Source organism: Pan troglodytes, chromosome 1 (genome assembly GCF_028858775.2).
Source record: "Pan troglodytes isolate AG18354 chromosome 1, NHGRI_mPanTro3-v2.0_pri, whole genome shotgun sequence".
NCBI classification, from domain to species: Eukaryota; Metazoa; Chordata; class Mammalia; order Primates; family Hominidae; genus Pan; species Pan troglodytes.
Window position 1 is genome coordinate 215,359,888 of NC_072398.2, and position 27,477 is coordinate 215,387,364.

The 27,477-nt window shown below is 47.5% G+C and overlaps 1 protein-coding gene across 1 annotated transcript; it reads right to left on the minus strand.

Annotated features, from left to right (window-relative positions):
- Nucleotides 1-15,710: 15,710 nt before the first annotated feature.
- LOC107974983 (small ribosomal subunit protein uS9-like) lies at nt 15,711-16,224 on the minus strand. The gene has a single exon (XM_024356584.3). The coding sequence runs from the start codon at nt 16,207-16,209 to the stop codon at nt 15,769-15,771; it is 441 nt and encodes a 146-aa protein (XP_024212352.1). The 5' UTR covers nt 16,210-16,224; the 3' UTR covers nt 15,711-15,768.
- Between the last annotated feature and the right edge of the window lie 11,253 nt (nt 16,225-27,477).

Sequence of the window (27,477 nt, forward strand, 5' to 3'; positions counted from 1 at the left end):
TGATTTTCTCAGTGCTTTTCATTTTTGCTGACAATGCATCAAAAAACACCAGAAAAGCTTTTCTCCATTTGTATTCCTGTTACAAAGCTTTACAGGGGCAGAACTTCTTTAAAGCATGTATCTTTGCTATGGTTTCAATAGAAAGGCAACCCACTCTGTTATTCTCTGATGTTTTTTTATTTAACAATAATTGATGCTCACTGAAAAAGATCAAAAAGTAGGTTGTGATTTATCTATGATAAGCGGATGGTGAAGTGAATTTCCTCATTTGATTATTAAAGATAATTCAGAAAGCTGACATTAAAGCAGAGCCATTTGCAAAGTGGAATTAAAATAGATTTGTTTTTAATCAGGTTTTATTTTCACACTGTGAGGAGCTGCTGTATTTAGCATGCTAGACATGCTCAAAGAGTTCAGTCATGCGTAATGAAAGCTCAGATGGAAAAAGCGTCTGAGCCTCCAACTCAGGCTTTGAATGCTAACCCAGCAAGTAGAGTAGTAAAATAATATCTCCATTTAAACAGGACAGGATAGTTATCAGATTTTAACAAGAATTTGGTTACAAGTCAGGTCCCAAGCTATTAAAATTAAGCTGTTTCAGGAGAAAACATGCACTTAAAATATAAGCATTTTGGCCGGGCCTGGTGGCTCACGCCTGTAATCCCAGCACTCTGGGAGGCCGATCATAAGGTCAGGAGATCAAGACCATCCTGGCTAACACAGTGAAAACCCATCTCTACTAAAAATACAAAAAATTAGCCGGGCATGGTGGTATGCACCTGTAGTCTCAGCTACTCGGGAGGCTGAGGCAGGAGAATCGCTTGAACCCGGGAAGCAGAGGTTGCAGTGAGCCCAGATCACGCCACTGCACTCCAGCCTGGGCAACAGAGCGAGACTCTGTCTCAAAAAAAAAAAAGAAAGAAAAAAAATATATATATATGCATTTCTTCTTTTTTTATTTTGAGACAGTCTTGCTCTGTTGCCCAGGCTGGAGTGCAGTGGCGTGATCTGGGCTCACTACAACCTCCACCTTCCAGGTTCAAGAGATTCTTGTGCTTCAGCCTCCTGAGTAGCTGGGACTACAGGTGCCTGCTACCACGCCCGGCTAATTTTTGTGTTTTTAGTAGAGATGGGTTTTCACCATGTTGGCCAGGCTGATCTCGAAACACTGACCTCAAGTGATCCACCTGCCTAGGCCTTCCAAAGTGCTGGGATTACAAGTGTGAGCCACTGTGCCCAGCCCAAAGTATAAAAATAAAATAAAATATATATAAAATATTTTTAAAAATTCTTCTTTTTTTCTTTTGAGATGGAGTCTTGCTCTGTTGCCCAGGCTGGAGTACAATGGTGCCACCTCAGCTCACTGCAACCTCCACCTCCCAGGTCCACACAATCCTCCCACCTCAGACTCCCTAGTAGCTAGGACTAAGGTGCACACCACCACACCCAGCTAATTTTTGTATTTTTAGTAGACACAGGATTTCACCATGTTGGCCAGGCTGGTCTGGAGCTCCTGACCACAGGAGATCCACCTGCGTATTTCTTCTTAAAGGCGTCATATAAAATATATAAAAGGCATCATATAAAATCATATAACTGGCCAGGCGCAGTGACTCATGTCTGTAATCCTAGCACTTTGGGAGGCCGAGGCGGGTGGATCACAAGGTCAGGAGTTCAAGACCAGCTTGGTCAAGATGGTGAAACCCCATCTCTACTAAACATACAAAAAAATTAGCCAGGTGTGGTGGCGGGCACTTGGAATCCCAGCTACTCGGGAGACTGAGACAGACAATTGCTTGAACCCAGGAGGCAGCGGTTGCAGTGAGCCAAGATCGTGCCAGTGCATTCCAGCCTGGACGACAGTGAGACTGCATCTCAAAAAATAAGTAAATAAAATAAAATAAAATAATATAATATTAACTAGCTATAAAATGAACAAAGCCCCAACCACATGAGAATTTGACAATACCAACAAACTCGTACTATTAGAACCAAGTTTTTTCCCCAAAATAACAGAAAATAAAACGCAACACCACTGTAATATTATTAAAGGGTGTTTGATCTTGGCAGTGAGCCAAGATCACGCCATTGCACTCCAGCCTGGGCAACGAGCGAAACTCCATCTCTAAATAAATAAATAAATAAATAAATTATCAGAACTCCAAAGAATTGAAAATATTAGCCAGCTAGTCCTCTAGTTCTTTTTTTTTTTTTTTTTTTTTTTTTGAGACAGGGTCTCCCTCTGTCGCCCAGGCTGGAGTATAGTGGTGCAATCTTAGCTCACTGCAACCTCTGCCTCCCAGGCTCAAGCCATCCTCCCACCTAGTAGCAGAGTCTACAGGCGCACACCACCAGGCCCAGTTAATTGTTTTTGGTATTTTTTTGTAGAGGCGTCTCCATATTGCCCAGGCTGGTCTTGAACTCCCGAACTCAAGGGATCTGCCAGCCTTGGCCTCCCAAAGTGCTGGGGTTATAGGTGTGAGCCACTGCACCCAGCGCAGATCCATTCTTTAAGCAAGCTAATACTTTATAACAGAGCCAGGCACGGTTGGCTCATGCCTGTAACCCCAGCACTCTGGGAGGCCGAGACAGGTGGATCACCTGAGGTCAGGAGTTCCAGACTAGCCTGGCCAATATAGTGAAACCCCGTCTCTACTAAAAATACAAAAATTAGCTGGGCATGGTGGCATGCACCTGTAATCCCAGCTACTCAGGAGTCTTAGGCAGGAGAATCACTTGAACCTGGGAGGAAGAAGTTGCAGTCAGCCTGGGCAACAGAGTGGACTCCGTCTAAAAAAAAAAAAACTTCATATGGTACTTTACTGTTCAACCCTCTAAGAAAGCTAAATAATTTATTCCGTGTTATTTTTAGTTTTTCAGAAATGAATATACTGGCTGATATATTTTTAAATCAGTTCTTAAGTTTCTACCATTGTTTATTCCTGGAAAGTTGCTAAAAGTAACATTTTTCCCCCTGTGAGGAAATACTGGCAATATACTTAATACTAAGAATTACTAATGCAGTTTACCAATATTTGTGTAATTGAGTGGAAAATAGACTGGAAAGATATTTGCAAATGTTAATCATGGTTAATGCCTATGTGGTAGAATTTGAATTTTTTTTAAAAATTTTATTCCTGGCTGGGAGCAATGGTGCATGCCTGTAATCACAGTACTTTGGGAGGCTGAGGCCAGTGGATCACCTGAGGTCAGGAGTTCGAGACCAGCCTGGCCAACATGGTGAAACCCTGTCTCTACTAAAAATACAAAAATTAGGGCCGGGCGCAGTGGCTCACGCCTGTAATCCCAACACTTTGGGAGGCCAAGGTGGATAGAACACAAGGTCAAGAGTTTGAGACCAGCCTGGCCAATATGGGGAAACCCCATCTCTAATAAGAATACAAAAATTAAGGCCGGGCACGGTGATTCACACCTGTAATCCCAGCTACTCGGGCGGCTGAGGCAGGAGAACTGCTTGAACCCAGGAGGCAGAGGTGGCAGTGAGCCAAGATCGCACCACTGCACTGCAGCCTGGGCAACAGAGCAAGACTCTGTCTCTTAAAAAAAAAAAAAAAAAAAAAAAATTATCTGGGCATGGTGGCGTGTACCTCTAATCCCAGCTACTTGGGAGGCTTAGGCAGGAGAATCGCTTGAACCCGGGAGGCAGAGGTTGCAGTGAGCTGAGATCATGCCACTGCACTCCAGCCTGGGTGACAGAGCAAGACTCCATCTCGGAAAAAAAAAAAATACAAGTGCCTGGCACGGTCGCTCACACCTGTAATCCCAGCACTTTGGGAGGCCGAGACAAGCGGATCATGAGGTCAGGAGACAGAGACCATCCTGGCTAACACAGTGAAACCCCATCTCTACTAAAAATACAAAAAATTAGCCGGGCTTGGTGGCGAGTTCCTGTAGTCTCAGCTACTCAGGAGGCTGAGGCAGGAAAATTGCTTGAACCTGGGAGGTGGAGGTTGCCATGAGCCGAGATCGCGCCACTGCACTCCAGCCTGGGCAACAGAGTAAGACTCCATCTCAAACAAAAAAAAAATTAGCCAGGCATGGTGGTGGCCACCTGTGATCACAGCTACTTGGGAGGCTAAGGCAGGAGAATCACTTGAACCCGGCAGGCAGAGGTTGCAGTGAGCCGAGATCGAGCTACTGCACTCCAGCCTGGGCAAAAGAGTAAGACTCCATCAAAAAAAAAATTTATTCCTCTATATTTTCTAAATTTTTCTTTGGTTAACAGGTATTACTTTTATTTTATTATTCTTTGAGATCGGGTTGCTCTGTTTCCCAGGCTGGAGTGCAGTGGTGTGATCACCTTACTGCAGCCTCAACCTCCTGGGCTTAAGCAATCCTCCAGCCTTAGCCTCCTGAGTAGCTGGGACCACAGGCCCACGCCACCACACCCGGCTTTTTTTTTTTTGAGACCAGGTCTCACTCTGTCACCCAGGCTGGAGTACAGTGGCGCAATCTTGGCTCACTGCAATTTCCGCCTCCTGGGTTCAAGGGATTCTCCTGTCTCAGCCTCCTAAGTATCTGGGACTACAGGCACACACCACCACACCCAGCTAATTTTTGTATTTTTAGTAGAGACGGGGTTTCGCCATGTTGGCCAGGATGGTCTCAATCTCCTGACCTTGTGATCCTCCCGCCTTGGCCTCCCAAAGTGCTGGGATTACAGGCGTGAGCCACTGGGTGCGGCCCCCTAAGTTTTTGTCTTTTTTAAAAGAGATGGTGTCTGACCATATTGCCCAGGCTGGTCTGAAACTCCTGGTCTCAAGCAATCCTCCAGACTCAGCCTCCCAAAGTGCTGGGATTATAGAAGTGAGCCACCAAGCCCTGTCAGGTATTGCTTTTATAATCTGAAATTAAAAAGTTATAATAAAATGACTTGGGCCGCACTCGGTGGCCCACACCTGTAATCCTAGCACTTTGGGAGGCGAAGGCAGGTGGATCACCTGAGGCAGGGAGTTCAAGACCAGCCTGACCAACATGGAGAAACTCCATCTCTACTAAAAATATAAAATTAGCCAGGGCTAGTGGTGCATGCCTATAATCCCAGCTACTCAGTAGGCTGAGGCAGGAGAATCGCTTGAACTTCGGAGGCGGAGATTGCAGTGAGCCAAAATTGCACCATTGTACTCTAGCCTAGGCAAGAAGAGCAAAACTGCGTCTCAAAACAATAAAAAATAAAATAAATGACTTTTGGAAGTCAGCATCTGGGTCACTTTAGCTAAGGGTTCCCCTGAAATGTTGATAGTTGACTGCATTAAATTAACATATATATTAACAAATCCCACATGAACAAAATGTTATTACTCTCTATGTTAACTCAGATATTTTATTTAACTTTTTTTTTCTTTTTGAGAGAGTGTCATTCTTTCACTCCCGCTAGAGTGCAGGGGTAGGATCATAGCTCACTGCAACCTCAAACTCCTGGGCTCAAGGGATCCTCCCCCTCCAACCACCGGACTACAGGCGAATGCCATGGTGCCAGGCCCTCACTCAACCTTTTAAGACCCTACTGGTAATCTCCATTATTAAAAAGCTCAACTGTTTCACCATAAGTGATAATCACATTAACCAAAACACCCAGGCCTAGGAGATTGTAACTTCTATAACATCAAGACACAAGCAGAACGTAAATAACGCAAATCAAAACTTCTTTTTTCTTTTTTTGACGGAGTCTCCCCCCCCATCGCCCTGTCTGGCGTACAGCGTCGCGATCTCGGCTCCCTGCAACCTCCCCCTCCTGGGTTCAACCAATTCTCGTGCCTCAGCCTCCCGAATAGCTGGGATTACAGGCGCCGGCCACCACGCCCGGCTAAGTTTTGTATTTTTAACAGAGACGGGTTTTCACCGTGTTGGCCAGGCTGGTCTCAAACTCCTGACCTCAAGTGATCCCCTGCCTCAGCCTCCCAAAGTGCTGGGATTACAGGCGTGAGCCACCAAAACCGGCCAAGACTTCTGATTAATTCAGAGAAGGCTATCAAACTGCATTTGATGAAATCTCAAAAACAATACCAAATAAATTGTGTTTAGTAGCTTATTACATATGGATGGAAATTTTCAGCAGATTTGTTTGAAGCTCTTCTGCTGCTCCTCTCAGACACCTAGCTGTAGTTTGAAGTAAATAATTCAAACAGGCCTGGACCAGTGGGTCACACCTGTAACCCCAACACTTTGGGAGGCTGAGGTGGGAGGATCACTTGAGCCCAGGAGTTCCAGACCAGCTTGGACAACAAGGCAAGACCCTTGTCTCTACAAAAAATTTAAAAATTAGCCGGGTGTGGCGGTGCGCCTGCAGGTGGGCGAATCCATTGAGCCCAGGAGGTCGAGGCTACAGTGAGTTCTGTTCGTGCCACTGTACTCCAGCCTAGACGACACAGAGAGACTCTGTCTCTAAATAAATAAATAAATCCATCTCCAGGATCCTATTAGCACAAAAGAACTTTGATATGCCTATTTCAAATTATAAAACATACACACCACAAATTTTCTTCTTATTTAGTAGTCAGTGGTATCATTACCGTAGGAACGCCGATTTTAAAGACTCTATTAAGCATAAATTATGTTAAGACAGAATCTATAACAAATTCTACGAATTCACGAGACAGTTAACCTGGTCATTTCCAAGCCTCAAATTACAGCCTTGTCAGAATTCTATTGCTTGCTGGTACTTCAACACCCTCTAGATAAGTTTCATATACTGAGTTCCTAGTAGGACTCTGACACCAACTCACAGTTCCCACCGGGCAATGAGCTCGCCCTTTGTTAGGGGCCACGGAGCGGCTCCGCCCAGCGCGCTGCCCCGGCCCGACCCCGGGCTGGCGCGGTCAGTGGTGCACGCGCACCCGCCCCAAGTCAGCACCTTCCGAGAGCCATAGGGTCGTCGCGCGGCTCACCCCGCGATTGCGGCGTCCACGCTGGCCTCTAAGAGCCCCCGATGTGCTTTCTTCTCGAAAAAGCTCCCTTTTTAAAGCCTTGCACCTACAGGGACTCGGGGGTGCGTCACAAGACAGTACGTCTAGGGAGGCGGCTAGGCGGGAGGCAATACGTCTAGGGAGACCGCGCAGGCAGGAGGCAGAGGCAAGCCGCCCGGGTTCCCCGAATTTTGCACGCGGGGGAAGTTCATTACACAAGAGTGTTTTTTTTCGTTTTGGTTTGGCTTTTTGTATTTTGAAGAACCCATAACCCTGGTAATAATTTCCACCACACTCCTAAAGGACAAGAATGAGGGGAGGCACTGAACGAAGAGGAAGTGCGGTCCACTATGGTTACCACCGCCCAGCTCAATTCGGCAGAGGGAGCAGCAGCTGCGGCCTAGGCCCTCTGCACCCACGCACCGAGGCCGAGTCCAGGGCCCGCCCCGCCGGCCTGAGTGGAGGACTGTGGCGGGCACTAGGAGGCCCACCCCGTTCCAATGAAAATGACACCTTTTAAAACCATTTTGATTTTTTTTTTTTAAAGGCCGGGCGTGGCGTCTCACACCTGTAATCTCAGCACTTTGGAAGGCCCAGGCGGAAGGATCTCTTGACGTCAGGACTTCCAAAACAGTTGGGCAACACAGCAAGACCCCGTTCCCACGCTGGGGGCAAAGCCGGGCTCGGTGGCTCACGCCTGTCATTCCAGCACTTTGGGAGGCCGAGGTGAGCGGATCACCTGAGCTCAGGAGTTCGAGACAAGCCTGACCAACATGGTGAAACCCATCTCTACTAAACATACAAAAATTACCCGAGCGTATTGGCGGGCGCCTGTAGTCCCAGCTACATGGGAGGCTGAGGCAGGAGAATCGCTTGAACCCGGGAGGCGAAGGTTGCAGTGAGCCGAGACTGCGCCACTGCACTACAGCCTGGGTGACAAGAGACTCCCATCTCAAAAAAAAAAAAAAAAAGACACCTTTCTTTGGGCTTAGTGAGCAAACATTCTACGCAGTGCCTAATATAAGCCGGCCCAGGCACCACCCAAGCCTTCGGCCAGGACTGTTTTCCCGTTTCGAGAAGGCTCCATCACACTCCACACGGGATCCAGTCAACAGCCGTTCCAAACATGGCGCGGGAAGGGGTGGAAGACAAGCCAGCGCGACGCCGTCCAGCCTCATCCCCGGGGCACAAAGGGGAGACTAATCTCCAGGAAACTCGGGGTACAGAATCGATAATCCCACAAGAAACTAGTTTCCGCGAGTGGGCCTTAAGGAAAAAGTAGGTCGGGCACAAGCGAGCTGTTCAGACGCACTTCACAGCAAAGACTCGCGGACAACGGCCCCGTGCGCAGGCGCGCGGAACCACGACTAGCGCGCTTCGGGACGACCCCTCCCCCTTCCCTCAAAGGCCAAGGAAGTGGCTCCGACGCGCTTGCGCGAGGACGGAATGTTGAGGGGGGGGGAATTCTTTCCCTTCATTGTCAGAGAGAACCGCCCCCGCACGGCGAGCGCGCGCGCGCTCATGCACCACTCTCACACTCCGGCGCGCCCAAGGCTTTCCGCCAGGCGTCTCGCGCATGCGCGGAGGGGGAAGCAGTGGCGAAATCGGATGCTTTTTGCTGAGTTTCTCAGAGAAGTTTCTGGAAAGATGGAGCCAAAGGGACGCTGGGGGGTGGGGAGCGCCAGGAAGCAAGCGTTTTGAAAGAAAGCGAAAAAGCCCAAGCGCACCGCGACACCTCCAACCTTCGAGCCACGGCCCAAGCAGAGCCCAAGGCCACTGAGACTCTCACGCCAGAGAAAAAGCACAGGGACCGCGGCAGCCGCTCCTCCCTCTGCCACTGCTCAGCCCCCGAGACTCCCCAGCACGGGGAGAGGGCAGGGGGTAGCCATGAGAAACCTAGAGCGCTCACTGGACTTTTGCGAGGTGGAAGGAAAGCCGAAACCCGCCCTTTGGAGCCGCTTGTGCGCACGGGCCCCGTCGAGTGGGCTCAGTACGTTAGGACTCAGCGTGGCCGCCAAAGCATTGGTTGGGGGCGTCTTTCACTAATTTTTCCTAGGTTTTCTCTATCGGGCTCTGTGGTCCTTTCACCACCCGTTTTCACTTTGGTGGCCTGACGCTAACGCTGCGAGTTGGGGAAACCGTAGTAACCCCGGGCCTGAGGGGCGTCCCGGGCGGCGGTGCTCCGTTGCTTCCAGCGGTTGCCCCTTTAAGAAAAAGCCCCCCGGAGAGGGGCCCGTGTGGCTGAGTAAAGGTGGCGTGCGCCCGCACAAAGGCGCCGCGTTGTTGGCGGGCTCCGGACCCTGTTGCCCCCGGGCGGGGCGGCGTGGGAAGACCGGGGCGCCTGGGCGGGGAGAACGACGTTGGCGCTAGCGGGGCCGGGCAGGGGGAGTGAGTCACGGCATTTAGCAGGTGCTTCTCCGCGACCGAGCGACTGCCATTTTGTGGCGCGGCCGCCGCCATTTCGCGCGGCCGAGGGGCGGGGTGTGGGCGGAGCGGTGGGCGCGCCCGGGCTGTCCCTCGGGGCGGCGGGCTAACGCGGCCGCTTTGTTCTTCGCTTCTCGGCTTGAGGCCCCAGTCTCGACCGCCGACCGCCTCGGAACCGGGCTGCATCCGAGCTGCCACGCGGCGTGTGAACCTTGAAGCGCGGCCGGGGAGTCCGCAAGGCGCCGACTCTCTTGCTCCTTGCAAGCCCTTGGAAAGTGAGATTTCTCACCCCACCCTTGCAGGGTGGAGAGAACACGTTTCAAAAAAGGGATGCCTAGAACTCAGCCGTGGGAAGTGCCTGTCTAAAGCCTTGTGCTGGTGCCAGTAGCAAACCCGTGCGCGTGCTCGGCTTTGAGCGATCATGGAGCTCTGCAAATAGCTCAACTGCAGAGCGTGCCCCTTAGAGCTCCTGTGCTGCTGGGAGACCTCACAAAGGTGCCAAAACCAGGTGTCCCCAGCGGTTGGCCTCTTTAAAAAGAAAAAAAAAAAGGAGTGGGATGTCCTTGACGTGCTGGAAGACGGGGTAGAATGAGACGTTGCTTTTCATTGGCTGGCCATTAAGCACGCACTGCGCAACTGTTTTCCAGATAGGGGTTTATAGCCCATTAGTTATATCGGAGCCATAAACTTGAACAATAGATTGGAATATCTTATTTCTGCCTGTTGAGAACATCTCCCATTTAACTTCTTTTGAAAGTTCAGATGAGTATATAAATAATACATTGACCCAGTAGAATCTATTGTGTGCGTTCCAGCGTCATTTCAAAGAGCTATTGTTTTTCTGATTTCAAAAGAAATATGTAAATGTGAGTCTTGGTGTTTTAATGTTAACCTTGTGGTTCGAAATCAACAAAGCCAGGAAATTCAAGAGAACTGCTGCTAAATTTGTCTTCTTCCTTTGCTTTCGTACAAGGTTTTTTTGTTTAATTTTTTTAAGTTTTTCTTCACCACAGCGTGAGTACATAGAAGAGCCAGCCCGTTATATTCTTACTATGTATAATTATAGGGAGTTATTTCAGTAACAGGAGGTAAAGCTCATAATGATAGGATGAAAAGGTAAAAGAACATCTGTTGAAGGAATCGATCAGGATTTGATGGCTTCCAGATGAAAGAAATATCTGAGAAGAGGCTTTTGGATTCCAAGTAATTTAGTTTCATTATGACCAAAAGCACTGCATAGAGCTTTAAATTTTTATGCCGTATCTTTTGACATCAACTATCTTTTTTTTTTTTTTTTAAGACAAGGTCTCTGTTTCTTGCAGTAACGAAATCACAGCTCACTGCAGCCTCGACCTCCCTGGACTCAGGTTATCCTCCCACCTCAGCCTCCTGAATAGCTGAGAATAGGCGCGAATCACCACGCTGGGCTTTTTTTTTTTTTTTTTTTTTTTGAAGAAGGAGGCTCGCTCTGTCACCCAGGCTTGAGTGCAGTGGATCTTGGCTCACTGCAACTTCCGCCTCCCGGGTTCAAACAGTTCTCCTGCCTCAGCCTCAGCCTCCGGAGTAGCTGGGACTACAGGCACGCCTCAGCACGCCCGGCGAATTTTTGTATTTTTAGTAGAGATGGGGTTTCACCATGTTGGCCAGCATGGTCTCCATCTCCTGACCAAGTGATCCGTCCGCCTCGACCTCCCAAAGTGCTGGGATTTCAGGCATAAGCCACCGTGCCTGGCGCTGGGCTAATTTAACCTTTTGTAGTGACGGTTTCACCATGTTGCCCCGGCTGGTTTTGAGCGTCTAGGCTCAAGAGATCCTCTCAAAGTGTTGCGATTACAGGCGTGAGTCACCGCGCCTGGCCTATGCTTCCTTTTGGCGGTGAGAGCTTACAGAATTTTTTTTTAAATGCTGTGTTTTTTTTCTTTTTTGTCTGCACAATGAAAATGAAATAGTGTAAAACTATTAGTTTTAGTGGAAATCTGGAATCTGTTACAGTAGCCTGATAACTCAGGTAAATTATTATGGCTCTAATTAGCTGGGCAGTTTAGATTCGAAGAATGATTGCCCAGCACTTGAACAGACTAGAAGGGTCTGTTTAAACACTCCTAATTCCTGGGGTTCATTTTTATTTATAAAACACATACTTTGGGCCAGGCGCAGTGGCTCACGCCTGTAATCCCAGCACTTTGGGAGGCCAAGGCGGGCGGATCACGAGGTCAGGAGATCGAGCCCATCCTGGCTAACACGGTGAAACCCTGTCTCTACTAAAAAAAAAAAAATACAAAAATTAGCCGGGCTTGGGGGCGGGCGCCTGTAGTCCCAGCTACTCGGGAGGCTGAGGCAGGAGAATGGCGTGAACCCCGGGAGGCGGAGCTTGCAGTGAGCCGAGATCGTGCCACTGCACTCCAGCCTGGGCGACAGAGCCCAAAACACATGCTTTATACCTTTAACCATTACATTAACACAGAAAGCACATCCTTTTATTGTACAAAAAATGGCGTTGATTTGTATTTTCTTAAAGAGTGGGTGGTGGCTGGGCGCGGTGGCTCACGACTGTAATCCCAGCACTTTGGGAGGCCGAGGCAGGCGGATCACCTGAGGTCAGGAGTTGGAGACCAGCCTCAACATGGAGAAACCCCGTCTCTACTAAAAATAGAAAATTAGCCAGGCGTGGTGGTGCATGCCTGTAATCCCAGCTACTCCGGAGCCTAAGGCAGGAGAATTTCTTGACCCTGGGAGGCAGAGGTTGCGGTAAGCCGAGGTTGCGGTAAGCCGAGGTCGCGCCATTGTACTCCAGTCTGGGCAAGAAGAGCGAAACTCTTGTCTCAAAAAAAAAAAAAAAAAAAAAAGAGTGGGTGGTGTTTGCACAGTTGACATCTCCCTTATGACCAATGGCGTACATTTGCAAAACAGTTAAACAGAAATCCAGAGCTAACCTCCTCCCCCATCCTCATATCGACCTTAAGACTTTTTCCAGCTTCCTAAACCGAAAAAACCCAAACACTGTTGGAACTAGTCAACTTTAAATATGCAGAGAACCATGTTCAAATAAACAGATTTCGAATCACCACAATTTCATGATCTGCCCTAGAGGTGAAAAGGCCTTTGTTTATGTAGTCCTGTATCTCATTTGTGTTTGTCAAGCTAGACCAGACTAGTGAATTCCAGAATTGCCAATTCATTGTTCATGTAGTTTTTCTTTCTTACTCTAAAACTGAGGTGTCTGAATTAATTTGTACCACATTTGTGTTCCCTAAAAGAGGGTAGATGTTAACCAAAACTTTGATTACACCCAGATTCTTAAGACAGTCAAGGCAGTATAGAAATGGTGTGGGCTGGGCTGGGCTGGGTGCAGTGGCTCAACGCCTGTAATCCCAGCACTTTGGGAGGCCGAGGCAGGCAGATCTCGAGGTCAGAGATCGAGACCATCCTGGCTAACACGGTGAAACCCCGTCTCTACTAAAAATTAAAAAAAAAAATTAGCCGGGTGTGGTGGTGGGCGCCTGTAGTCCCAGCTACTCGGGAGGCTAAGGCAGGAGAATGGCGTGAACCTGGGAGCCGGAGCTTGCAGTGAGCCGAGATCGTGCCACTGCACTCCAGCCTGGGCGACAGAGCGAGACTCTGTCTCAAAAAAAAAAAAAAAAAGTAAATGGTGTGGACTAGGCCCCTTTTGCCCATGCCTTTGGATTTGTTCCTTTTTTTTTTTTTTTATCCATTGTTCAAGGAAAGAACAGCTTCTCAAGGCAAATTCTGGAATAGAAGAGAATTTAAAACAGCAATAACTTTTTCCTAGTAAAGATAAATGAGGTTCTTTAGAGACTTTAATATGGGAAGTCCTTCAAAATATTTTTGGCTGCAGTTAGCACTCCCACACGGTGTAATAATTTTTTCTCCTTTGAGGCAAAACGTTCAGAGAGTTGGTTATAAAATGCTTCCCTGTACTTCAGAAGTATTGGAGTTCAAGGAACAAATCCTTGCAGCAACAGTATACTTCTTAGAAAAATAGAAACATGGCCAAGCACGCTGGCACATGCCTGTAATCCCGGCACTTTGGGAGGCGGAGGCGGGCAGATCACGAAGTCAGGAAGTCCAGACCAGTCTGACCAACATGGTGAAACCCCGTCTCTACTAAAAAACATAAAAATTAGTCAGGCGTGCTGGCACGCACCTATAGTCCCGGAGGCTGAGGCAGGAGAATCGCTTGAACCAGGGAGGGCGGAGATTGCAGTGAACCAAGATGATGCCACTGCACTCCAGCCTGGGCGACAGAGCGAGACGCTGTCTCAAAAGAAGAAGAAAAATAGAAACACATCTATAAAAGTAAACAAAGCCCCTGGGACATCCAACGTTTGTTTGTCCTGCCAGAGTACAAAATGGTCATCCCCAAAGCAAAATTCTATCCTGACAAGTGTGCAGATTATATGAAACCTGTAGATTTATCATGTTGGCATCATGGTATAGTGGCCTAGTTAGACAATATATCAAAAAGACTCTGAAAACTCAGGATTTTAATTTACTTGTTTAACAATTTTTGAGCATCAAACAGTGTGCCAGAGCCTGTCCCCGGTGTTTAGGTACATCACTGAATAAAAACAAAGCAAAGATCCCTGTTCTCATGGAGCTTACCCTGGTGGAGGAGAAGGGAGACAGACAATAAGGAAATTAAATAATAAAAGTGGCAAGTGCTATAGTGAAAATACAGTGAAGGATAATAGAAATGAAGCAAGTCTTGCAATTTTAAATGAGGTGGTTAGGATAGGCCTCAAGAAGGAGATGGTTTTACTTTTATTTGTACTTTTTTAGAGAAAGGGTCTCGCCGTCACCCAGACTGAAATGCAGTGGTGTAATGCTAGTTCACTGCAGCCTCTAACTCTTTGGCTCAAGTTATCTTCCCGCTTCAACTCCCCAAAGTGCTAGGATTACAGGTGTGTGACATGGCGCCCCAACAAAGAGATAATTTATGAATGAAGATTTGCAGGAGCTAAGGGAGCAAATCGTGGATATCTGGGGAAGAGACTGCAAAGGGAATCGTAAATGAAAACACCTTCAGGGAGGAGCAAGCATGACTGGCACATATGAAATAGAGGAAGGAAATCAGTGTGGTTGAAATAGGATGGTCATAGCTGGGCGTGGTGGCTCATGCATGTGATCCCAGCACTTTGGGAGGCAGAGGTGAGAAGATTGCTTGAGGCTAGGAGTTCCAGGTCAACCTGTGCAACATAGCGAGACTGGTCTCTACAGCATGTTACAATTACCTGGGCGTGGTGTTGTGCGCCTTTAGTCCCAGCTACTTGGGATGCTGAGGCAGGAGGATTGCTTGTGCCTGGGAGTTTGAGGTTACAGTGAGCTATGATTGCACCACTGCACTCCAACCTGGGAACATGGTGAAACCTCGTCTCTACAAAAAATATAAAAGTTATCCAGGCATGGTGGCATGCACCTGTGGTCCCAACTACTTGGGTGGGAGAATTGCTTGAGCCTGGGAAGTGAGTCGAGGCTGCAGTGAGCCTTGATTGAGCCACTGCACTCCAGCCTGGGTGACAGTGAGACCCTGTCTCAAAAAAAATAGAATGGTCAAGACGGGGGTATAGGATGAATGTCAAAGAGTCAGAGGAGTGTGTGGGGCAGATCTATAGAACCTGGTAAACCGCAATAGGTTTTTATGGCTTTTAATGATATGACAGGTTTTAGAAGGATTGCCCAAAGTATTGAAAATAAGAGGCCCTGGGCCGGGCGCGGTGGCCCACGCCTGTAATACCAACACTTTGGGAGGCCGAGGTGGGCGAATCACGAGGTCAGGAGATCAAGACCCTCCTGGCTAACACGGTGAAACCCCGTCTCTACTAAAAATACAAAAACAAAATTAGCCGGGCGTGGTGGAGGGGGCCTGTAGTCCCAGCTACTCCGGAGGCTGAGGTGGGAGAATGGGTGAACCCTGGAGGCAGAGCTTGCGATGAGCCGAGATTGCGCCATTGCACTCCAGCCTGGGCAACAGAGCGAGAGTCTGTCTCAAAAAAAAAAAAAAAAAGAGGCCCAGGGTAGAAGCAGGAGCCAAATGAATCGGCCATATCAGTAATCCAAGTGAAGGGGAGGGTGGCTTTAATGACCAAAATATATCCTGGAGATAGATAGATAGATAGATAGATAGATAGATAGATAGATAGATAGATTTTTTTTTTTTCAGATGGAGTCTTGCTCTGTCACCCAGGCTGGAGTGCAGTGGCGTGATCTCGGCTCACTGCAGCCTCTGCCTCCTGGGTTCCAGCGATTCTCCTGCTTCAGCCTCCTGGGTAACTAGGATTACAGGCACATGCCACCACACCTGGCTAATTTTTGTGTTTTTGTTTTGTTTTGTTTTTTAACTTTAAAATCCCTCAAAAACTGTTTATTATACAGGTGAATTTTGATAGTCATGATGGGCTTATCGGTAGGATTTCTGGTAGCGAGCATGGGCACCAGGGCCTCCAAACTTTTTGGACTCGCAGCAACGAGGATCAGCTACCAGCAGGGTCTGGTCATACTGGATGAGGATGTCTTTGATCTCCTTCTTGGAAGCCTCATCCACATATTTCTGGTAGTAGGCCACCAGGGCTTTGGAGATGGACTGATGGATACCATAAATCTGGGCCACGTGACCACCACCCTTCATACGGACACAGATGTCCACACCAGCAAACCGCTCCTTGCCGAGAAGCAGAACTGGCTCCAGCAGCTTGTATTGTAGCATGCGCGGCTCAATCATCTCCAGGGGCCACCCGTTCACCTTGATGAGACCATTGCCGCGTTTGCAGTGCGCCACAGCTGTGGCTGTCTTCTTGCGTCCGAAGACCTGCACCGACTGCAGCGGGCCCTTGGACGGCATGGCTGCGGGCGTGGACTAGAGCGTGTTTTTTTGTTTGTTTTGTTTTGTTTTTTTGTTTGAGACGGAGTCACACTCTGTCGCCCAGGCTGGAGTGCAGTGGCGCGATCTCAGCTCACTGCAACCTCCGCCTCCCGGGTTCAAGCTATTCTGCCCCAGACTCCCAAGTAGCTGGGATTACAGGCATCTACCACCACGCCTAGCTAATTTTTGTATTTTTAGTAGAGACGGGGTTTCACCATATTGGCCAGGCTGGTCTCGAACTCCTGACCTCACGTGATCTGCCTGCCTCAGCCTCCCAAAGTACAGGGATTACAGGCATGAGCCACTGCGCCTGGCCGTTTTTTTTTGTTTGTTTGTTTGAAACAGGGTCTCACTCTGTCGCCAAGACTGGAGTGCAGTAGTGCAATCTTGGCTCACTGCAACCTCCGCCTTCCAGGTGCCTCAGCCTCCTAAGTAGCTGGGACAACAGGTGTGTGCTACTACTGCCTGGCTAATTTTTTTTTTTTTTTTTTTTGAGATGGCGTGTCACTCTTGTCGCCCAGCGTGGGCGACATCGTGGCTCACTGCAACCTCCACCTCCCGGGTTCAAGCGATTCTCCTGTCTCAGCCTCCCAAGTAGCTGTGATTACAGGCATGTGCCGCCACGCCTGGCTAATTTTTGTATTTTTTAGTAGAGATGGGGTTTCACCATGTTGGTCAAGCAGGTCTCAAATTCCTGACCTCCCAAAGTGCTAGGATTACAGGTGTGAGCCACTGGGCCCTGGATATATTTTAACAGTAAATCCAAGCAGACTTTCTGGTAGGTTGAACCTGGGATTGATAAAAAGAGGAGGCAAGGATGAGCCAAAACATTTTTTGACCTGGGCAACTAAAAGAGTTGTAATGAAGGAGGACTGGATAGAGCAGTTCTGCAGGGGAAGAGCAGAAGTTCAGTTTGGGCATGTTCAATTTGAGGTGTTTATTAGATATCAAAGGGAGACACTGGTGGGCTATTGGATATATGGGTCTTGATTTAGGAGGAAGTTCTGGAGATGTATATTTTTATATATGCCCTTTTTGTATATTATGTATATTTGTGTGTGAGAGAGTTATCCTATATATAGCTAGCATTTAAAAGCCTCAAACCGGATGAGATCACCAACATAAATATAGAAGGAAATAGGATCAAGGAAGCCCTGAAGCACTCCACTGTTAAAAGGTCTGAGAAGAAGGTTTGCAAAGCAGGATGAGAAGGAACAACCAGTTAGGTCGGAGGATAACCAAGAAAGGGTGGTGTCCAGGAAGTCAAGAAAATGGAGCAGGTGGCCTGGCAGGGTGGCTCACACCTGTAATCCCAGCACTGTGGGAAGCTGAGGCAGGCATATCACTTGAGGTCAGGAGTTCGAGACCAGCTGGCCAATGCGATGAAACCCTAACTCTACTAAAAAAATACAAAAATTGGCCAGGCGTGATGGCTCATGCCTGTAATCCCGGCACTTTTGGAGGCTCAGGCGGGCAGATCACCTGAGGCTGGGAGTTCGAGACCAGCCTGACCAACATGGAGAAACCCCTCTCTACTGAAAATACAAAATTAGCTGGTTGTGGTGGCGCATGCCTGTAATCCCAGCTACTTGGGAGGCTGAGGCAGGAGAATCGCTTGAACCCGGAAGGCAGAGGTTGCGGTGAGCTGAGATTGTGCCATTGCACTCCAGCCTGTGCAACAAGAGTGAAACTCCGTCTCAAAAAAAAAAAAAAAATTAGCTCGGCTTGGGCAGGGCTCGGTGGCTAACGCCTGTAATCCCAGCACTTTGGGAGGCCAAGGCGGGCAGATCACGAGGTCAAGAGTTCGAGACCAGCCTGACTAACATAGTGAAACCCCGTCTCTAGTAAAAATACAAAAATTAGCCGGGAATGGTGACGCACAGGAATGCTGGCTCGACAGGCTGAGGCAGGAGAATTGCTTGAACCCGGGAGGCGGAGGTTGCAGTGAGCCGAGATCGCACCACTTCACTCCAGCCTGGATGACAGAGTAAGACTCGGTCTCAAAAAAAAAAAAAAAAAAAAAAAGTGAAGGGAATGGTCAACTATGAAATGCTGCTGAGAGATTAAGCTGAGGCATGAAAATTGAGTGTTGTATGAATAAGTGGAAGTCATTGGTGACCTTGATACGAGCTGTCTGGGTGGAGTAGGAGGCAAAAGCTTGATTGGAATGGATTGAAAAAAAAAAAAAAAAACCAGTAAGTATGACCTTTGGAAAAGTCTGACAGTGAGGCTTAGAGGGGAAGATGCCAGAGACTGTGATGTTGGAAAGTACCTTCTGTTTTAGGAAGTTCCTGGGTCAGTGCAGCAAGAGGGAACTCAAAACCTTAGGGCTTCTGGAGGAATTGTTACACTCCCAGGATGTGGTCTCCTTCTACCCTCATATCTGCTCCATGATAACATGAATAATAAATTATTTCTTGGCTGGGAGAACTCCAGCTCAAAAGATCCTGCTGCCTCTGTCTCCCAAAGTACTAGGATTACAGGCGTGAGCCACTGTGCCCGGCTGTATTTTTCTTTACTTTTTTTTTTTTTTTGAGACAGAGTCACGCTCTGTCACCCAGGCTGGAGTGCAGTGGCCTGATCTCTGCTCACTGCAACCTCTGCCTCCCAGGTTCAAGTGATTCCCCTGCCTCAGCCTCCTGAGTAGCTGGGATTACAGGCATGTGCCACCACACCCGCTTAATTGTTGTATTTTTAGTAGAGACGGGGTTTCACCATGTTGTCCAGGCTGGTCTCGAACTCCTGACCTCATGACCCACCTGCCTTGGCCTTCCAAAGTGCTGGGATTACAGGCGTGAGCCACCGCACCCAGCCGTAATTTTCTTTTTAAAAGACTTTCTTCCCCCATATTGGACCCTGCTCTAGTTCCACCACATCCCAGTGAATAACAGTGAAATAAAAAGATGGTCTACGTGCTTAATTTGAAAACGTGGGTTGGGCACGGTGGCTCACACCTGTAATCCCAGCACTTTGGGAGGCCGAGATGGGTGGATTGCCTGAGGTCAGGAGTTCAAGACCAGCTTGGCCAACCCGGTGAAACCCCATCTCTAATAAAATACAAATATTAAGGTTGGTCGCGGTGGCTCATGCCTGTAATCCTAGCACTTTGGGAGGCTGAGGCAGGCAGATCACCTGAGGTCTGGAATTCAAGACTAGCCTGACCAACATGGAGAAACCCCGTCTCTACTAAAAATACAAAATTAGCTGGGCGTGGTAGCTCATGCCTGTAATCCCAGCTACTCATGGGGCTAAGGCAGGAGAATCACTTGAACCCAGGAGGTGGAGGTTGCAATGAGCTGAAATCGTGCCACTGCACTCCAGCCTGGGTGACAGAGTGAGACTCCGTCTCAAAAAAAGAAAGAAAAAAAGGAAAACAGATATATCACTTTGGGGTCAAGCTCCACCTTCAGAATTTCAGAATTTTTTTTTTTTTTGAGACGGAGTCTTCCTCTGTCACCCAGGCTGGAGTGCAGTGGTGCAATCTCGGCTCATTATAGCTGCAGCCTCCCAGGTTCAAGCAATCTTCTGCCTCAGCCTCCCAAGTAGCTTGGACTATAAGCATGTGCCACCACACCCAGCTAATTTTTGTATTTTTGGTAGAGGTGGGGTTTCACCATGTTGGCCAGGCTGGTCTGGAACTCCTGACCTCAGGTGATCTGCCCGCCTTGGCCTCCTAAAGTGCTGGAATTACTGGCGTGAGCCACTGCGCCCAGCCCACAATTTTTTATTTTTTGATATTTGTCACTTTGGATGAAGCCTAGCAGTAGTATATGGTTAAGTGTACATTTTCTAATTATTTATGAAATGTTGCTCTCCAGCTTATGTAGAATAAGGTCTTCACCTGTTTTTCCTTTGTCCTAGCACACACTATACTTCTGTCATTTACATTGATTTATACTGGTAGTGATTGAGGGATTGGATTCAATTTTGGGGCATTGGGAGGCAGATGTTGCAGTGAGCTAAGATCACACCACTGCACTCCAGCCTGGGGGACAGGGAAAAATTGGGGGTGGTTGAGGAAAGCTGTCTTCTAAAATGGAATATCAGGATTTCGAGGGATTCTGAGATATCTCTTGAATTACCTACTTCGTGGGACCTTTCTCACTCCTCCTAAGAATCACTGATGTGGAACTTAAAATACAGCTGAGGAAAAATCATTTCTTTTCTTTTCTTTTTTTTTTTTTTTTTTTTTTTTGAGACGGAGTCTCGCTCTGTCGCCCAGGTCACAGAGTGCAGTGGTGTGATCTCGGCTCACTGCAAGCTCCGCCTCCCGGGTTCACGCCATTCTCCTGCCTCAGCCTCCGGAGTAGCTGGGACTACAGGCGCCCGCCACTAGGCCCGGCTAATTTTTTTGTATTTTTAGTAGAGACGGGGTTTCACCGTGTTACCCAGGATAGTCTCTATCTCCTGACCTCGTGATCCACCCGCCTCGGCCTTCCAAAGTGCTGGGATTACAGGCGTGAGCCACCGCGCCCTGCCCGGAAAAGATCATTTCTTTAACAAACTAGTTGAGATGTATTTCTGATGGTATTAATGCATTAGTTACATGTAGAGTATATGTCATGAAAATTCTACTTCCTGGAGAGTATTAAATTTTAAGAAAGTTTTGGCCGGGCGCGGTGGCTCACGCCTGTAATCCCAGCACTTTGGGAGGCCGAGGTGGGCAGATCACGAGGTCAGGAGATTGAGACCATTCTGTGAATAGTGAAACCCCGTCTCTACTAAAAATACAAAAAATTAGCTGGGCGTGTTGGCGGGCCCCTGTAGTCCCAGCTACTCGGGAGGCTGAGGAGGGAGAATGGCGTGAACCCGGGAGGCGGAGCTTGCAGTGAGCCGAGATCGCACCACTGCACTCCAGCCTGGGCGCCAGAGCGAGACTCTGTCTCAGAAAAAAGAAAAAGAAAGTTAGTTTTGGGGTTTTTTTGAGATGGAGTCTCGCTCTGTCGCTCAGTCTGGAGTGCATTGGCACAATCTCAGCTCACTTCAACCTCTGCCTCCTAGTTTCTTTCTTTTTTTTTTTTTGAGATGGAGTCTCCCTCTGTCACCAAGCTGGAGTGCAGTGGCACGATCTTGGTCCCCTGCAACCTCCGCCTCCCAAGTTCAAGCGATTCTCCTGCCTCAGCCTCCCAAGTAGCTGGGACTACAAGTGCACACCACTACGCCCAGCTAATTTTTGTATTTTTAGTAGAGACGGGTTTCACCATGTTGTGCAGGATGGTCTCGATCTCTTGACCTCATGATCCACCTGCCTCGGCCTCCCAAAGTGCTGGGATTACAGGCATGAGCCACCATGTCCCGTGCCTCCTGCTTTCAAGTGACTCTCCTGCCTCAGTCTCCCGAGTAGCTGGGACTACAGGCACATGCCAGGATGCCTGGCTAATTTTTGTATTTTTAGTAGAGACAGGGTTTCGCCATGTTGGCCAGGCTGGTCTCGAACTCCTGGCCTCAAGTGATCTGCCCACCTCATCCTCCCAAAGTGCTGGAATTACAGGCGTGAGTCACTGTGTCTGGCCTTAAGAAAGATTTCTCTCTCCTTTCAAAAGAAGATAAACAAGTAAGTACAGTATCCATTATATTGGGGACATTGAAACCCTGTGTACAAATATGCTGGATGTTTTCAGTTTTTTTTTTTTTTTTTTTTTTTTTTTGAGACAGGGTCTTGCTCTGTCACCCAGCAGTGATGTGATCATGGCTCACTGCAGCTTTTAACTCCTGGGTACAAGGGATCCTCCCCTCTCTGCCTCAGCTTCCCAGGTGTCTGCGAATACAAGAGCATGCCACCACCCCCGGCTAATTTTAAATTTTTTTGTAGAGACAGGGTCTCACTGTGTTGCCCAGTCTGGGAGTAGGGAATTGATGTGGGTTGGAGAGTGGAAAGAATTGACAGGATGACCTGAGCCCTGAAGTAGGAGGGAAGGGCTGCATAAGCAAAGGAACTGGCTTTCAATAGTTCAGCTAGTAGAGGACTGGAGGATGGAATGTATGGGGGCAGATGCTGGCAAGCAAATGTGGTTGAGCAAGTCCATGCCAGAAATGCCACAAATTTACCAAGAGACAGAGTCAAGATAATTATCTATGCTGGCTGGGCACCGTGGTTCACGCCTGTAATCCCAACACTTTGGGAGGCCAAAGCAGGTGGATCACCTGAGGTCAGGAGTTCAAGACCAGCCTGGCCAACATGGTGAAACCCCATCTCTACCAAAAAAAAAAAAAAATACAAAAATTAGCTGGGCGTGGTGGCGCATGCCTGTAGTCTCAGCTACTCAGGAGGCTGAGGAAGGAGAATTGCTTGAACCTGGGAGGTGGAGGTCGCAGTAAGCCGAGATCACGCTATTGCAGTCCAGCCTTGGCGACAGAGCGAGACTCCGTCTCAAAAAAAAAAAAAAAAACTATGCTTCATTTTTCCAAATTAAGATAGAAAAAATGATAGAGTACACCAGTCAAAATGATTGGATTCACCTTCTGTGTTCTTGGGCAAGTTACATAAACATTTTTGGTAGGGTCTTGGTGTGCTTTCTTTTTGTCTGAATGGTCATCTTCTAGACTAGTGCCTGGCAAACAGTAGTTGCTCGACAAATATTCATTGAGTTAATTTTAGAAATTTATTAAATCTATTAAGTATATATAACACATCTACTCCACAGGGTTGTTTTGAACATTCAATCAAATCAGATAATAGATGTAAACGTGCTTTATAATCTGAGAAATACTATTTAAACTGTTTATGTTAATATGAGGATAAAGTCCACTGAGTTTTTTTACTTCTTTTTTTTTTTTTGTGACAGAGTCTCGCACTGTCGCCAGCGCTGGAGTGCAGTGGCGTGATCTCAGCTCACTGCAACCTCCACCTCCCGGATTGAAACGATTCTTCTGCCTCAGCCTCCCAAGTAGCTGGGATTACAGATGCCCCTCACCACGCCCAGCTAATTTTTTGTATTTTTAGTAGAGATGGGGTTTCACTATCTTGGCCAGGCTGGTCTCAAACTCCTGACCTCGTGATCTGCTCGCCTCGACCTCCCAAAGTGCTGGGATTACAGGCATGAGCCACCACGCCCGACTTTTTTTACTTCTTTTCTTTTTTTTGTTTTTGAGACAGAGTCTCGCTCTGTCGCCCAGGCTGGAGTGCAGTGGCACAATCTCGGCTCACTGCAAGCTCCGCCTCCCGGGTTCACACCATTCTCCTGCCTCAGCCTCCCGAGTAGCTAGGACTACAGGCGCCCACCACCATGCCCAGCTAACGTTTTGTATTTTTAGTAGAGATGGGGTTTCACCGTGTTAGCCATGATGGTCTCAATCTCCTGACCTTGTGATCCACATGCCTCGGCCTCCCAAAGTGCTGGGATTACAGGCGTGAGCCACCATGCCTGGCTTTTTTATTTCTTAAATGGATTTTTTTAAAAGCATAGAGGGATACACCAAGACTCTAATGATTCTGTCAACTGCTTTGAAATTCATGGATGGAGTATAATAATATTTTACAAAATAGTTTTGCCCTATAAAACCATGTAGTATTACAGAACTGTCTGTGTTGTTTTTTTGTTTGTTTGTTTTTTGAGATGAAGTCTCACTCTGTCACCCAAGCTGGAGCACAGTGATACAATCTCGGCTCCCTGCAACCTCCACCTCCTGGGTTCAAGTGATTCTCCTGCCTCACCCTCCTGAGTAGCTGGGATTACAGGTGTGCGCCACCACGCCCGGCTCATTTTTTTGTATTTTTAGTAGAGACAGGGTTTAACCATTTTGGCCAGGCTGGTCTTAAACTCCTGACCTCAAATGATCCTCCCCTCTCGGCCTCCCAAAGTGCTGGGATTACAGGTGTGAGCCACTGCACCTGGCCCTATAGAACTGTCAAAAGCATAAAAAGGCCAGGATCAGTGGCTCATGCCTGTCACCCCAGCACTTTGGGAGGCCAAAGTGGGAGGATCGCTTGAGGCCAGGAGTTCAAAAAAGACAGCATACAAAGCTGTGAAGTCAATTAGCTTTATGTCATAAATTAAATCCCGAATTACATTTATAATGCTGGGCATGTGAGTGTTATATTACATCTTTTTATTTTTATCTTTTTTTTTTAGACAGGATCTCACTCTCTCACCCAGGCTGGAGTACAGTGGCATGATCATAGCTCATTGCAACCTCTTCACCTCCTGAGCTCAAGCCATCTTCCCCCCTCAGCCTCCCACGTAGCTGGGACTAGAGGCACACACCACCCTGCCCTGCTAGTTTTTGTATTTTTTGTAGAGATGGGGTTTTGCCCTGTTGCCCAGGCTGGTCTTAAACTACTGGGCTCAAGCAATCCACCTGCCCTGGCCTCCCAAAGTGCTGAGGTCAGAGCCACTGCACCCACCCAGCCGTCTTTTTTCTTTTCTTTCTTCTTGGTAGCTTATAATTTCCAAAGCAAATGCAGCATTACAGTTGTAACTTTTCTGTGTAACAGAATTAAGTTGGTTTTTTTTGAGACGGAGTCTCGCTCTGTTGCCCAGGCTGGAGTGCAGTGGCATGATCTCAGCTCACTACAACCTCCACCTCCCGGGTTCAAGCTATTCTCCCACCTCAGCCCCTTGAGTAGCTGGGACTACAGGCACACACCACCACGCCTGGCTAATTTTTTTGTATTTTTAGTAGAGACGAGTTTCACTATGTTGGCCAAGCTGGCTTGAACCCCTGACCTCTGGTGATCTACTCACCTCAGCCTGCCAAAGTCCTGGGGCTACAGGTGTGAGCCACTGTGCCTGGCCAGAATTAACTTTTAAATGTATGGATATTTCTGCTAAGGATTTCTTAATTCCTTCCTAACTAATCATACCCCAAGTAAACTGAACTATTCATTTTCATGATAAGTCTGTATGGTCTTCCTGAATATTATAGGAGTGATCTGAACCAAAGTTCTAGCTGATAAAAATTTTGTAAAATCTAATTCAGTGCATTTCCATTTTCTCATGCATTCCAGGGACTAAAGTAAGTAATATTCTTGATTGCTGAAGTTTGAAGGCAGTTTCCTGTCTGCTGAGGTTTTATTTCTAGAAGCCCTTATCATTGGTCCTGATAGAATATCTGCAAGGAGAAATGAATCAACTCATGCCATCATTTTCACATTTTTCATTACCACTGGAGATTAAGATATTACATAATTAGCCAAGGTAATATAAAAGGATTCAGTGGAACAATTTAGGATTAAATTTAGGAATTATACATTAGGAACTCATTGGGATTCCCATATGTTTAAGTGTTGCAATATGGGGATGTTTAATTACGCTACTAGCCTAGTTCCTGCTATTAACCCAGCACCAGGCCTTTCAAGATTATTTAGAAAAAATGCTCAGGCCAGGCGTGGTGGCTCACGCTTATAATCCCAGCACTTTGGGAGGCAGAGGCAGGCGGATCACCTGAGGTCATAAGTTCAAGACCAGCCTGGCCAACATGGTGAAACCCCGTCTCTACTAAATATATTTTTAAAAAGATTAGCTGGGTGTGGTGGCGGTCGCCTGTAATCCCAGCTACTTGGGAGCCTGAGGCAGGAGAATCGCTTGAACCCGGGAGGCAGAGGTTGCAGTGAGCCGGGATCACATCATTGCACTCCAGCCTGGGCAACAAGAGTGAAACTTATCTCAAAAAAAAGAAAAAAAAAAAAAGCTCAGTTCTCAGAAAATCTTAGAAGCCAAGTTCAGACTAAGGAAAGATATTTGCTGAGTAATGTGACTTGGTCCCCTTCCTTGTAAAAGCCAGAAGTACCATATGTATTTTTCTAAATAGCCCCACCAGATTTGTCTAGACATGACTGTGCCTCACGAAATTAACCATTCTGCCTCCGGGGATTTATGCATTCTCAGTGATGTTTCTCTCCATCATCTGATGTGATAGTCTGTACAAGTTTCCTATGGCCCAGTTCTGGGTCATGTTGAAGGATTGTGCCACATAATCTTAACTACTTTTTCCCCCACTGCCTTGTTCAACAACAATGGTAACACCCACAAAATATATCTGCCCTCACAGCAACACCAGTCCATCTTGCACCTGCACAGGACACTTTTTAATCTGAAGGATCTCAAAGCCTTTTGCATACATTAATTGTACTTCATAAATACCTCATTGCCTGCAAGCCCTACTAGCCCCATTTTATTACTGGACATCCCAGAATAAAGAGATGGAACCTCTAGTCTACTCAGAAAAGGACAAACCTGGGTCACGAGTCTACTTAAAACTGTCCCTTGGGCTCTCTGAGATCTAATTTTCTCCCTCTTCATGTTCCCCCAGTGCTCAGGAAACACTTGAAAGTATCTCTGGGGGCAGGGCACGGTGGCTTACAGCTGTAATCCCAGCACTTTTGGGAGGCCGAGGCAGGCAGATCACGAGGTCAGGAGATTGAGATCATCCTGGCCAACATGGTGAAACTCATCCCTACTAAAATACAAAAAATTAGCCAGGCGTGGTGGCGTGTGTCTGTAGTTCCAGCTACTTGGGAGGCTGAGGCAGGAGAATTGCTTGAACCTGGGAGGCGGAGGTTGGTTGAAGTGAGCAGAGATCGAGCCACTGCACTCCAGCCTGGCAACAGAGCGAGACTCTGTCTCAAAAAAAAAAAAAAAAAAAAGTTTCTCTGGGTGGTTCTCTCAAATGCCTGTCTTGCCTTTGCCACTGATGTGGCCTCGGTGCTTTCCAGTCTAGCTAAATGTGGGGATTGTTTGTGCTTGAATTCACCTTTGTTGACAATTTGTCAAAAAAAAAAAAAAAAAAAGGAAAACCTCTTACATTTACACTGGTATGAATGCATATATATCATCATCAGAAGCAGTTGAGACACTTTCTAATGCATTTTTCTTTTTTTCGTTAGGACAGGACGATATATTCACTCTATTTTTGGGTCTCAGATAAGAGATTGTATTTTGGAGTCATCTTAACGAGTGCTGCCCTCTCGAGGTCACAGCTGCATCTGTGTGCAGCTGCTAGAACCTAGGTTAGACAAGAGTGAGAATCAGCAGAGATGAGGCATATAAAAGGACCAAGTAGCCATTGTCATGAGAAGCTGAGAAACCTTTGTTTAGCTGCTTTTATATGGTAATGAAGTGAAAAGAGCACCAATAGGGAGCCAGAGTTATTTCTGCCATTGACTCTGTGTATGATCTTAGGCCACTCATTTTCTCTGTGCCTCAAATTTCCCATCAATAGAAAGGGAGCTACTGGTCCAGCCCAGGGGCCAGCAAGCTTTTTTATTTTATTTTTTATTATTTATTTATTTTGAGATGGAGTCTCGCA